Raw genomic sequence first — 13,852 nt, forward strand, 5'->3', positions numbered from 1 at the left:
ACCCGCCTCCCTCAGAGCCACTAGCCACCCACCCTCAGTCTCTCTCCATCTCCCTGTCTCCCACCTCCCAACTCCCTTTCCTTCTCCCTCTATCCACCTCACCCAACACTACCCCTACCATAACCACTCCACCTGCCGAAAAATGGCACTGTTAGTTCAGCTGGCAGCATGTGGGCATCATAGTTCCCTCTCTCTCTGTGTGTGTGTGTGTGTGTGTGTGTGTGTGTGTGTGTGTGTGTGTGTGCGTGCGCGCGCGCGCTCATCAAAGGGTAGCTCTAAAAGCTAGCAGGTCTTTCTTTTATGTGTGCGTATCGGCAGCACGGTGCTCCTGCTCTTCATTGAGTGGTCTCCTTTAATTCAAAAATATGTAGTGTATGCAGAGTGATACAGCAATCTAAAAATACTGATAATACACCAGCAGTGGGCCATTACAGTGCCAGACAGAAAGTAAAATGAGAAGTTGGTTAAGAATACTTTTCCTTCACGACAAAGTTGCTGCAACAGCTTAACATTGTGATTTTTTGAGGAGGAAGGCAGTCATGATTGTGAAAGAGAATCATGACTTTGGAGAATTGCTTCAGACATGCTCAGAAAGGTCAACAGTCCAAGACTATCAATTGTAAAACTGTCTTACATAATTTAGTAAGTTTTGAGTGCTTTTGAGTGTCTGGAAATAATTTGTGTTACTGTATTACAAGTTTGTTCATATAAATATCAAATTCCTTTAAATACAAGATAAATTTGCTGTAAATTTGAGTCCAGAGTTTAACCTGCAGTCTTGATTTTGTATTTACCTTGATACACATTAAAAATTGGCCAATTCAGACAGCAACATGACTGTATATCTGACTGTGTAGAAATCACATTATTCTGAAACCATAATTCAGTTATTTCCTGAAACCCTATGTCTGCTTTGCATCTAAGTTATATCACACCAGTGGCATAAATGTACTTCAGTTTTAAAATTTTGACAAACTTCACTAAAATTTTGAGTTTTGTCTTTAACTATATTTACATACTGATCAGCTTAGGTTGGCAAAATACTGTAGCCATTTGCAGAAGTTAAACATTCACCATATATGTTTTATTCTTATTCATTAGGTAGACTGAACTGCAAAATGTCAAAGTTTTGGTTACCATCACATAATGACTTCAAACACAAGAAACTGCTTGAATAAAGCTTAGAGCGTCTTGCATTGTGTGTTGGTGACAGGGTTAATCTATACTGTAACAGTAGACAGACTGCCTACACTGTGTCAAGATTTGCATGGCCACAGGAATACACCCACTGGACACACACTACATGGAAAGGGATGTTTTCTGGTGTGACGAGTCATGATACGGGTGGTGCACAGCAATGGTAGTACATTAAAAACTTGATGAAGTGATTTACACAGCTTGCGGGCAGAGCACCAGTCAGTCAGGTGATTGAGGTATTCTGATTTTAGGGTTGTTTTGTTGGGATTAATTTTGGTCCGTGAAAAAATCTACCATCTCTCCCAAATGAATGATATAGGAAGCTGTTGTATGGCCATTGCACCTGTTGTTGCATACGGCACCCTTCAGGTGATCTGTACAGTCATTTGACAGTGCACAGTACCCCATTACTCCTGAATTGTCAGAAAGGTGTGAGAGATGTTTGTGTAACCCACATGCCATGAAACTCGCTCATTGAGCGCGTATGGGACAGCATTTAGCAAACTAAATGCAACTTCAGTCTAGCTGTGACCAGTCTCTGTGAATTGGTGATGGCAGTGGAACAGTTGTGAATCAGGATAGCTCTCCATTACTTAGTCATGGAGTCTATGCCATATTTTGTTGCCATCATCATCAGACCAAAAGGATGTGCTACACAGATATATATGTATCTCTAATTCTATTACTCATGAATATGTTATAAACCTTGCTTACTGCTGTAAATGCTACTAGTTTGCATGTACACTTTTCATTTGACATGGTAAGGCAAATGTCGCAAGAAGACAGTAAGAACAATGTAAGCTGACAGTAAGGATAATTGTGAACAAGAAACATCTGTAGGCATCCATGAACATGGATATTTTGATCAGACAACCATTTAGCATGTAGTAGATGGGTCACATTGGATCATTCTTGGTGGATGTACCTTGAAGTCCTCAGGCAAGCTTCAGAGGCAGCTTAGCATGATGGTGGAATCACAATTGTTGCTCAAGAATTAGGAACAGACATGTATCTGTGCAGTGATTCAGATTCCTGTTACCTGTAGAAAATATATCAGTCTTTAGGATAATAAGGTGAAGATAGTCAAGAGACAGCAAGAAGAGATCATGACATGGACTCAGTGAAATGTTCCACTAATGCTACAAAGGTATGTTAAGCCATAATGAGGGTTTCTGACAAACATGGCTGGTCAGCTTCAACAAATGTGTTGAAGTAGGTGTGTCTTCAGACAGTACCTGGAGATTTGCCTATAGCATGGTAGAGCATTAAATTTCTATCGCCAGACTCTAGCTTTCTGCACATATCGGGCATTAAGGAGAGCAGCTGTTGGTAGTTCCATTGCAACAACACCGAAGAGCACCACCGCACCGTCTTAATGTTATTTTGTGTTAAGGCCCAAGAGACTTGACCAAGCAAAGATCAAATCTGGTAAGCCACATTAATTAACATTAAGAAAGTGAAAGATACCTTCCTAGGTGTTGTTAATGATGTGTGGTTGAATGGTAATTTTCCCAGCATGTGGGGAAAGGAAATCTCGGTTCCTTTCCTGAAACCAGGGAAGTACCCTATAGTACTAAGTAATTAAAGTGTTGACATCACTATAAAAGATCCTAGAATGCATGATCAACTGGTGTCTCATCTGTGTCCTAGATTCCAAGAAACTATTCGACTTATAGTCTTGGTGTATGTTGCTTAATCTCAAAATATTTTAGTAACGGCAGTGTTGAGCATGTTTGTCATATGAGGGGCATTCAATAAACAATGCAAAATATTTTTTTCTGAAAGCAGGTTGGTTTAATTCAGGATTCAAATACTCTATATTATTCCCCACTCCTGTGGCTATAAAACCCTACTTGTCAACATAATCTCCATTCAATAGAACAGCCTTATGCCACCTTAGTGGAAGGGCCTGTATGCCTACATGATACCATTCAACTGATCGACATAAGAGCCAATGTCTTGCTGCATCAATGACCTCCCCATCACCTATTTACTCCTTTCTACAGAGTGAATCCTTCTTTGGGCCAAACAGATGGAAGTTGGAAGGTGTGAGATCCAAGCTGTAGAGAGGATGAAGAAGAACAGTCCAGTGAAGTTTTGTGAGCTCCTCTCAGGTGTGCAGCTTTGTGAAAGGCCTGTAGTGCAGCGAGGTGTTTGACTGTGATGCAGCACATGGGGTATTGGACAGGTTTGTGTGACTTTGTTGCAATGATGACAGGCACCTTGCTCAGTGACTCGCTGTGCTTTTGTTCACTGCCAGGTCTCCATAGACATTCTGCAAGTGCTTATAAATATCTACGATGCTCTGGTTTTCTGCCAAAAGAAACTCAATGACAGCTCTCTGCTCAGAATGGATCTCCGTTACAGATGCCATTTTGAAGGCTGCATATGGCACTGACACATATAAGAACTTAATAAAGCTATAGGGGCTGAAGCAGGAAGATTCCATGATGTACCACAACAAATTTTGCATTTTTTCAACCGAAATTGCCCAAAAAGAAAGTGTGTTTCATCACTTATTGAATGTCCCCCCCCCCCCCCCCCCTCCCCATACAACTATAACATTACATACCCTACTGTCAAAAACTGCAGGCTCATACAGTGTCACATTTGGAACAATGTCCAATAAACACCTTGATCGAGCATACTTGTCTTTTCCTTAATGTTGTATTCCAACAACAGTTGCGTTTCAGATTGACACACACTGCATGTTACAGAGCTGAAAAATTCAGACGCCCACATAAGTTGACAAGACCTTGCTTTTCAATGCGTTATTGACTGCTAATGGTGTCATAGTAGGTCACCAACTTGTAAATATTCAAATAATGGGACCAGAAGAGCATGTGACGAACCCACCATTTCCTTTCTCTGAGCACTATATTCTAATCTCTTTCATTGTCAGTTATATTAACTTTTTTTATTTATTTATTTAGTTATTCCTGTTCTGTTGCCCACTCTCCAGGTGTCATGTTGATTATCATTTCTGTGGCAGAGAGATGACACAGTATTCTTGTTGATCACTGTATATTATTAATTATATCTGTCTTTTTCACACTGGCATAAGATGTTCCCAAGACTTCATCCAGTTTTGATGTCTCTGATGACATGCTGACTTCTGTCTGCTAGCAAACACTTGGTACCTACACATTTATTCACATGTTCTACAAGCAACATGTTTTGTTAAATGTACTGACAGAAAAAAAATCGCAACACTGAATTAATATAGAGCAGGGGTTCTCAACCTTTTAAAGATTGTGATCTACTACGTGCAGTTTAGCCCATTTCTAAATCTACGGACTTAAAAATTCATAAAGGTTGAAACACAAAACAACACTGGGCCAAAATTAACCATTTCCATTACCTATACAAAATACATAAAAGGTAATTTCTCTCCATCAAAAGTTGTAGGCCTACTGCTCAATTTTAAAGATATTACATAGGTGAAAAAAAATCAAATATACACCATCATACATGTTGGAAAAAGTTTAGTGAGATACTTGCCTTTCCATAGTCTGAAAGATGAGGACTGATCAGTTTATTTCTACACTTATATTTCTCTATGTTCATCATTGAAAACAATGCATTGCATAGATAAATTGGTCTAAAAAAACAATAAATTGTAGAGTAGGTTTTTACACTCACTTTCCAAAAGTACCTTCATTGTATTCTGACTTTTAATTAAATATTATTTTGAAATCAAATTATTTCCTCTTCAAGTTAATACTCACTACAAGAGGAAAAAGTACCCATTTTGTTTGCAATATCTTCCACATCCACTTATTGTAAATGATGAACTATGAAAGCTAGAACAGATTTCATTGCCCTGAAATCTGAAAACTGGTTTAGACTGTCTTCAGTGCTATCAGGCTGGCTGTATACTTCTTTGCAGCTTCATGATCCGATGACATTTGTAGATCTGACAGTTCTGACTGTGTTTGAGGAAAGTTTTACACATTTAATTTCTGTAACCGTGCTATCCAAAGGTAAAGTTTTTGCATGAAGCACTTTATAAAAGACATTAAAGTTATAATGGTCTGGTTTTTTCCTTGAAGTTCTTTGTTTAACTTATTTACACGTTCCAGTCACAATAATGACCACCACCTATGTTCGACATCAGTGTGCAATAACCACTCACAGACAGCAGGTGACAGCACAAGCAGTGGAGGGTATAAAAGGCATGAAAGGAGGACGCAGGAGTTAGTGCAGTCATTGTCGTAATGCGGAAATGGAGCAATTTATCAGGTATTCGAAAGGGCATGTTCATTTGCTTGCAGGACAGGGGTGGAAGCATTTCCAGAATAGCTAAGTTAGTAAACTGTTTGCATGCCACTGTGGCTACAGTATGCTGTGCATGAAAAAATGGTGCTATCCAAAACCGACACGTGAGGAACTGTGGTGTGCCATGGGCCATAGATGATAGAGGTGAGCGACTGCTGTGGAGGTGTGAATAGACATGCAACTGTTGAGCAGCTGACCACTCCGATGAATCAAGGGGTTACTCAGAGTGTCTCCTCAGTGACCGTTCTGCGAATATTGCTACGTATAGGCCTCCCCAGCAGGTATCTGGTTTGTGCATTCATGCTGCCTACTGCTCATTCGTAATGAAGGCTGGAAATTGCATGCCAATACCGCAGTTGAATCTCCACTGAGTGTCGACTAGTGGACTTTTCAGATGAAACACATTTTATGCTCCATCGGACAGATGGCATTGGTGTGTACAGCATGTAATGCCCTCACTCAGGCTGCAGGAGGGAGGATTGTACTCGTAGGAATGTTTTCACGGCATTCCCTGGGTGATCTCTGACTTGTTTTCAGATGTGGAAAATGAGGATTCACTAGCTGCCAGAAAGTGCACTTTAACAACTATCCCATCGTCAAATTGTTTTGCATGCTGCATCAGTATTTCTTATACACAGAATGATGATGTGTTGTATGAAAGACATTTTTTTAGAAGATTTACAAAAAAAAAAGATAGCTATGATTGTAATTTTTTTGAAGATTAGAAAGTTGCTTCCTCCTTGACCCACTACCAACAGATGTTTCCGATTGGAAATCTTTGTTAACTGTTCGGAAGTGGTGTTCAGTATTTCCCATTATAGGTATGCCTGCTGCTATTGTATTGGCATTACACATCAAACATACACTTACATTTATGCATTGTAACGGGAATTGCATGTTTTCCCATGTTCAGCTGCACTCGTTTTTCACAAACATGTTAGTAAGTTTGTCATGTACACTTGGCACAAGCATTAAAGGCGGTGAAATGCAGATGGAGACAAAGTACGTGTCAAGAGATTTACCGCCTACAAGAACTGTGTGAATAATCCATTGTCAGCAAACTGGTATTTTCCAGAAGCAGCTCATTTAGACAGATTTTGTATATGGTTTTGTAAGATCAACTCAAAAAGCCATGGTGATCGACTGATAGATTGCGATCATTGGGTTGAGCACCCTGATGCAGAGCAATGAAATTTTGGGAATACGTTTGTCTGGGTAACATATTTCAGTGATAAGCATTTCAAGATCACAGGTTAATCTAAGTGTGAGATAAGCCATTGGAAATGTAAAATGCTGCTACATGAATAACATGTGTAAACTGCAAGAATGTTGAATGCAAGCATGCTAACATGCATGCATTTTGTTGTACAGGTGCTGGATGTCAGTTTGTGGGATGGAGTTCCGTGCCTGTTGCATTTGGTCAGTCAATCCAGTGATGGTTAATGCTGGTTGTGGATTACTCTGAAGCTGTCATCTGATCATGTTCCACATGTGCGCGATGGGGGACGGATCTGGTTATTGAGCAGGCCAAGGCAACATGTTTTTCTTCGGGTCTCAAAATATATGAAAATTGAATGGGGAGAGAACGGGACTGTATAGAGGATGTGCATGGGCTTCCAGGCAAATCTTTGTCATAGTTGAACAATTAGCCCATCAGTTCTGGGAAAGTCATGATGACATTTTTCGTTGACTGCAAGGACCCGCTGCTCATTGACTTTCTCAGACATGTCACCACAATTAACGCACAGTTGTAAATGGATATTTTGCAAGAATTGAAGCAACCCATGAAGTCCAGACACCCAGGAATGTTGACAGCCAGCGTGATTCTGTTGCAGGGTGATGTCCGCCCACATGTTACCAAGGTTGTTTTGACTACACTGCAGAAGTTTCTCTGGGAAGTCCTTACACATCTTCCATACATTTCTGATCTCTCCCTACGGGATCTCCATATTTTTGGAGCCCAGAAGAAAGATATTTACGCCCATCAATTTGCTTCAGACGAAGAGGTGCATGCTGAGGTACAGTGTTGGTACCATAGGCAACTGCAAACATTTTTCGATGGAGCCATTAACTGTCTTGTCTCACAGTGAGATAAACAGATGAAAATGACATTTTGCATGTGAGATTCATTGTTTATATTAATTACATGAGACTCTTCCTTAACTCATATTTAGCTGGTTACTGTGCTTTTCGATCCTTCATTTTGAGCCTTAAAAAGACTTGTATTATTCACATTTTGCTTACAAAACATATATTATCTTGTCTGTTGATATTGAACCAGCAACAGAACATCAAAAACATTTGTCAGGGCGAACCCCTTTTACTACTGTGAGTAAAACATATCTGATTTGTTCATATAGAATGAAACAAAACCTCTCACCCATGGAGTTGCATAAAGAACTATTCTACACTAATTTTTGTTTTGTTTTCAGATGTAGCAAACTGGCTTGACAACAGTGTGTCTAAATCTGGAGAATCTCCTGCATCCGACAAGGTATTATTTTGCTCACAAAAATCTTCCATTGTACTTATTTACAAAGTTAATCAATCACACATTTGCATCAATTAATTAGAAGATTGTTTATCTGGATCACCTTGTTAATCATGTTATGTAACTGAAGTAACTTAAGAGATGATATTAATTTAATATCACCAGTAATGTGAAAATATATATACTGCAGTCTTTGTACACACACCTGAAAGTATCTCACCGTAATTTTTGTAAAGATGTGAATATCAAACGCTCATTGTTGTTCAAAATTTTTATTTCAAACATAGACAGTCCTGTAGTGGATGCATTGCAAGTAACACTGTGTTACAGTGTTAAAACATCCTGTTCATTGAGTCAGAGAGCAGATCTGATATGATTTCATCTATCCTTAATTTTCTTTGTTGAAACGTGTTATGTTTCAACAAAGAGTACCAGTTTCCCAACGACTGATACGTGTTTGCAGCAAATGTGTGGGCTCGCAATTGAATGCTGCTTGGTGGTGTTGAGAGCATGTAACACAGTAAGGGAACTGCACTAGCAGAGCAGAAATGAATAGAGAATTGTTTTAGTGAAAATACAGTCACCAAATGGAGTAATCCAGTGACATAAACAGCTTCGACAATGGGCAGATTGTCATGGCCTGGCATCTGGGACTGAGCACCTCGGAAATAGCTGCCCTGGTGGCTGTTGTCATGGCACTGTCATGAGCATCTGTGGAAAGTAGTTGAAGGATGGTGAAATCATGAGTAGACTCTACAAGGTGTTAGATATCCACACCTTGTCACAGAACATGGAGGTCGGAGGCTTGCTCACTCTGTAAAGCAGTATAGGCAGCGATCTATGGCAGATCTGTTGACAGGGTACAATGCTGGACATGTACAACTGTTAAAGATTATTCCATTCAGTGTTTATTGATGAACATGGATCTCTGTGTCTGATGGCTCTTGTGTGTCCTCATGTTGATGCAAGATCATCAATTACAATCAAAGTGGGTAGGTATTATTTAAATTAGACTATCAATCAATGGAAACATGTCACCTGGTTGGATGAATAGTGTTTCTTGTTACACCAGATCGATGGGCGTGTCCAGATACCCGTCATCCAGGCAAATGGCTGATTGAAACCGAACTGCACCTTCATTGTCTGTCGTGGTAGTGATATGCTGTAGTCGACATTACCTTGGCCTGCAGTGGGATGTGTGGTAGTGATAGAAGGTGCCATGACTGCTGTGGACTACCTTGGGCTGCAGTGGGATGTGTGGTAGTAAAAAGCACCATGACTGTTGTGGACTATATGAACATTATTGTGGGCCACTTGCATCTCTTCATGCTTGATGTCTTCTCAGATGGTGGTGATGGCATTTTATAGTGGGATAACCATCACAAAGCCAGAATTATGCTACAGTGGTTTGAGAAGCATGGTAGTGAACACTCATTGGTGTCTTGTTCACTAAATTTTCCTGATTTTAACATGATCGAAGGCACCAGCTCGGCACCACAAACCACCGGCATGACCTGTTATATGGTAATCAGTCTCTTACTATTTCTGCCTCTGAATTAGCTCTCAGTTTTGTGATTGTTACCAGAATAAATACACATACGAGGGTCATTTCAAAAGTTTTGCACACTTTGCGTGCGTGACCGCTGTGGTGGCCTGATCAAGTTGAAATTCGTGTCAGTTGTGACCGAACCTTTAGGCATGATGTTTGTATATCTGTTTGCTGGTTCAAATGGTTGTGTCAACAGTAATTTAGTTTTAAAATGGAAGCGAAACGGAGTCAGGTTTAAGTACACATAGTGACAAGCATTCTTACATCAAAATCAAATCCCTGCATGGAAAGAACCCAGTAGAAATTTACAACCCTTTGAGAGGGGTGTGTGTGATTAGTGTAGTGGATCATAGGACAGTATCAAATTGGTCTGCCCGTTTCCATAAAGGTTGAGTGAGCACTAAGAATAACTCAAGAACTGGAAGACCATCAACTGTAACAGACTACTCTTCTCATGTTATTGTTAATGACATGTTGAGAGAGGATTGACAAAAAAGTGAGGAAAATCAAAGATGAGAAAAGTTGCTGAGTGAAAAAGTCTCACAAAAATCGTGGAAAAATTGCTCAGACAGTACTGAATAGAAGGAGAACAATTTCTGAAAGGGATTTTTGCACTCGATGAAACCTGTATACAAGATTATGACCCACAACTGAAGTCTCAGTTGTCACAATGGAAAAAATTCCGTCTCTCCACACCCCCCTCCCGTCCAGGCTGCCCCACTGCCTCCCCCCTCCCTTCCAGGCTGCCCCACTGCCTCCCCCAGGTTGTCTCACTTCACTCCTCCCCACCCCCACCCCCATCCCCTCCCCTCCCCTCCCCCACCCCCTAGGCTGTCGCACTGCACTCCTCCCCACCCCCATCCCCTCCCCTCCCCTCCACCACCCTGTTGGCTGTCCCACTACACTTCCCCTCCCCTCCCCCCCCCCCACCCCCCCCCCCCCCCACCCAGCACAGCCTCCACTGTCACCCACACTCCTTATCCTTAGCCTATGCCTGCCCCCTGCCCTCGCACACCTTACACCCCCACTTCCCTACCCCTATACACCTACTACTCGAACTCCCTCTATACCCTTGCTGCACCCAACCCTTTCAGTACAGGCCCACTGTACCCCACAGCCACTCTACTATACCCTGCAGCCATTGCACCTCAACTTCATTACCTATTCTTCCCCTCACCCCTTTCTATTGTCACCACCCTGTATGCCCTGCCACCACATTCACCCTGCCCCCACTTTCACCATACATGCTTCTAACTCTTTGTACACCCTTATGACCACTATCCATATCTTCCCTTTCCTCAGAATCTCCTAATCCTTTCCTTCTCATTGCCCCTGCCCCAAATGCAGCTGTCTGCCTGGCAAACCAACCACTGTACACTTTTATAAATACTTTTCGTCTCATGGCTCCCTTTTATGAACACCAGAAATTGCTTCTGAAACTAATAATGATCAGACATGTTGTTCAAATTGTCATCTGACAAGAAGTGTTTTAGATTTGTTGCTGAAAATGTTGTCAGTTTACGTTAATGCACAACTAACACTCTGTGCATTAATGATTGTCTGACGTGCTCAAAACTACCAGGTATTTCACACATAATGACCGCAGCTTCAGCCAAAGGGGCATTCAGCTCTTTTGCGGTGTGTTGATGTCTTGTGCTGCAAATGCTTCATCTCCCTCCCTCAAATACAAGAAACCCATATGAGTGGGGACAGGAGAATGTGGTGGCCATGGTACTAGCCTGCAGTTCATAATCCAACAATAAGGAGAACTTTGTCTAAATGTTTTGACGTCAACACCAAAGTGAGGTGGAGGGGTGGGGGGGTTGTCAGACGTTGTACTGGAATCGGAATCATTGCCTGGCTGCTGTCAGGACATCCTCCATCGTTTCCAGTAGTATTTCACAGAGAGAGACCCGGTAATTTCCTCCACATACTGTCTTAGGTGGAAGAAACAGCTCAACCAGGTGGTTGTGAACCATACCAGCTTGCATTTGTATGGTAAATCCCCTGTTGATGGTGCAACACTCCAGTTGCTTTAGGATTTTCCAATGCCCAGACATGTCTGTTATGACTTTTGAACTGTGAACATTGGCCTAAGGTAAGGGAAATCCAGCATCAAACAACTTTTGACATTTGTGTCATACAACAAAAGTGTTTTCATCTCTCTTAATAAATCTACAACTTTTTGTACCTAGTTTTTTTTACTCTCTGTATATCAGTTATTATTGGAGTTAACTTCCTGCAATTAAAGAGTATTTTTCACCAGACATCCAATGAAAAGTACTGTTAAATTGCAGTGTACTTAAGATGGAAAACCAATAATAATTGAAAAATACTGACTTTCATCAACGAACTTGCTAGATTATGCCAGAAGTGGACTTTCCATGACTGGAGTAATTTTTCCTGCTCATATGAATCTCATTTGTGCTTGTATATGAAATGATAGGCTTTGTTGTGGTACTAATGTTTATACAAGCAGAAAGAGGAAGTTTGGTGAATGTTTTTAATACAAATTTGACTAAGTTTTTGTCCAATGAGCTTATTTTGACATCCAACCAGCCAGATTTCTCCTGCAGATCATTGCTTTCAAGAAAATGTTCATATTACTTCAAAGCTACTGGAAGAAGTGAATGGTTATGAATTCATAATTAAGGAGGCTAGGTGATAAGCATAAGCATATACCTATGTTATCAAACTGATCTTGGGCATTTTCAACGTGCATAACAAGAAAATACTGTCTTGGCACCTGCAATCCCCAGCTGGAAACAGTGCCTCACACACAGAATGAAAACAATCATCTAAAATGATTGCTTAGAGTTCATCAGCTACCTTACCTTTCAGAGTGCAGTAGTACCTAGTCAAAGCAGTGTGACTGTTCAGATTATTACAGAGCTGATCTGATTTTTGTTTCCAGATACAGTCACATTTATGTTCATATGTTACTAGTTTCAACCGTATCAAATGCCCATTTTCAATTCAATGTGCAGCATGTTATTGATGACCGTTTGTTGTTATACTTCGTTACTCAGCTTTTATTGTGATTCACATTTGGAAGGAGGAAGTCTACATTGAAATATTACCCTGCCATACTATATACATAAGAAAATCCTGCTGCAGGGATCAGTGTAAAAGTAGACTCGATGGACCACATAACAAGATTTGGTTGAGTGGTAGACTGTGTTTTGTACTTGTTGTAAAACTGAAACAGCTTCTTTACATTCATTTGGCTTCTGAGTTCTACAGTGAATTTTTTTGTGTACAGTTACTGTTGTACTGTTTGTTGAAAAGTATTCTCTACATGCGTGCTAACTTCAGTGTTACTACGGCAGTGTTTATACGCTAAACTCTTGCCAACCTGGCCCTCAATAGTCCGACCTCTCAGTAATGTGGCCCACATCTGGCCACTAGTTGCTCAAGCAAAAATGGTGCATGCAATAATGAATTCCCATGTGTAACAATGTTGTATGTTACTTACAATGATAAACAATACGATACATGTTTGCAATTGTGACTTTCTCTATGGTTCAGTATCATGGCTTCTTCTAGACCTCAAAAAGAAACTGGAAATTAGAGATAAGTTGGACTGAGGTTCTTCAGAGAAAGACATTGCTGTTGAGTACAGTGTTGTATATGCAACTATTTATGACCAAAGTTTAACAGACTTAGAGATAATCAAAAGCATACAGGAAAGTTATGATGAAAGAGATGAAGACTAGCTCATAGAAGGAGAGAACATGAAGATATATCACACTGCTTATGCTGAAGATGCAGAAATCTTACTGAGTACATTATGCAGCCATTGTAAAATGCAGTACCGATATAATTCTTGTAAAGCTGTTGTGTGGTAAAGCATTCTTCTGTCACGTAGAATCATTGCAAGAACCAAAAATTTGGGACACGTTTCATAGTGAGTGCTATTACTGTGTATATACACGCTCAAGTACTAAGTTTTCTATGAAAATATATGTATCTTTGGTTTTAATAAAGTATAAACCCTATGTATTTACACAAAATTTAAACACTCTCAATAATCCAGAAATTCCACTAATCTGGTCCCCGTATGTGCTAGGAATGGCCAGATTAACGAGAGTCTATTGTATTAGGGGCAGTAATCCTCTTCGATGCTGTTACAGTTAGTCACCTTTTGTAATGCCCTCTTGTCTCCATAAGAAATTTTAATTTTTCTATCTCTGGTGGGTTCACTCGATTAAATTTTCCCATGAAGTGTGCATGCTTCCTGGCATCAGATACAGTAACTCTAGATTCCAGTAGCAGATTTTCAGCTGCCATGGATGCACCAGAAAGCTAGGCTTGATAGTGTGCCTTCATTAAAAGTA

At 40.4% G+C, this 13,852-nt stretch overlaps 1 protein-coding gene across 1 annotated transcript in view; it reads left to right on the forward strand.

Annotated features, from left to right (window-relative positions):
- LOC126470042 (oxysterol-binding protein-related protein 8) overlaps nucleotides 1–13,852 on the forward strand; it is a 228,000-nt gene that overhangs the window by 28,128 nt on the left and 186,020 nt on the right. The window contains 1 exon segment of the mRNA XM_050097538.1: nucleotides 7,908–7,969. Within this exon segment, the coding sequence (XP_049953495.1) occupies nucleotides 7,908–7,969 (62 nt within the window).

The sequence above is a fragment of the Schistocerca serialis genome, chromosome 3 (genome assembly GCF_023864345.2).
Source record: "Schistocerca serialis cubense isolate TAMUIC-IGC-003099 chromosome 3, iqSchSeri2.2, whole genome shotgun sequence".
Classification (NCBI taxonomy): domain Eukaryota; kingdom Metazoa; phylum Arthropoda; class Insecta; order Orthoptera; family Acrididae; genus Schistocerca; species Schistocerca serialis.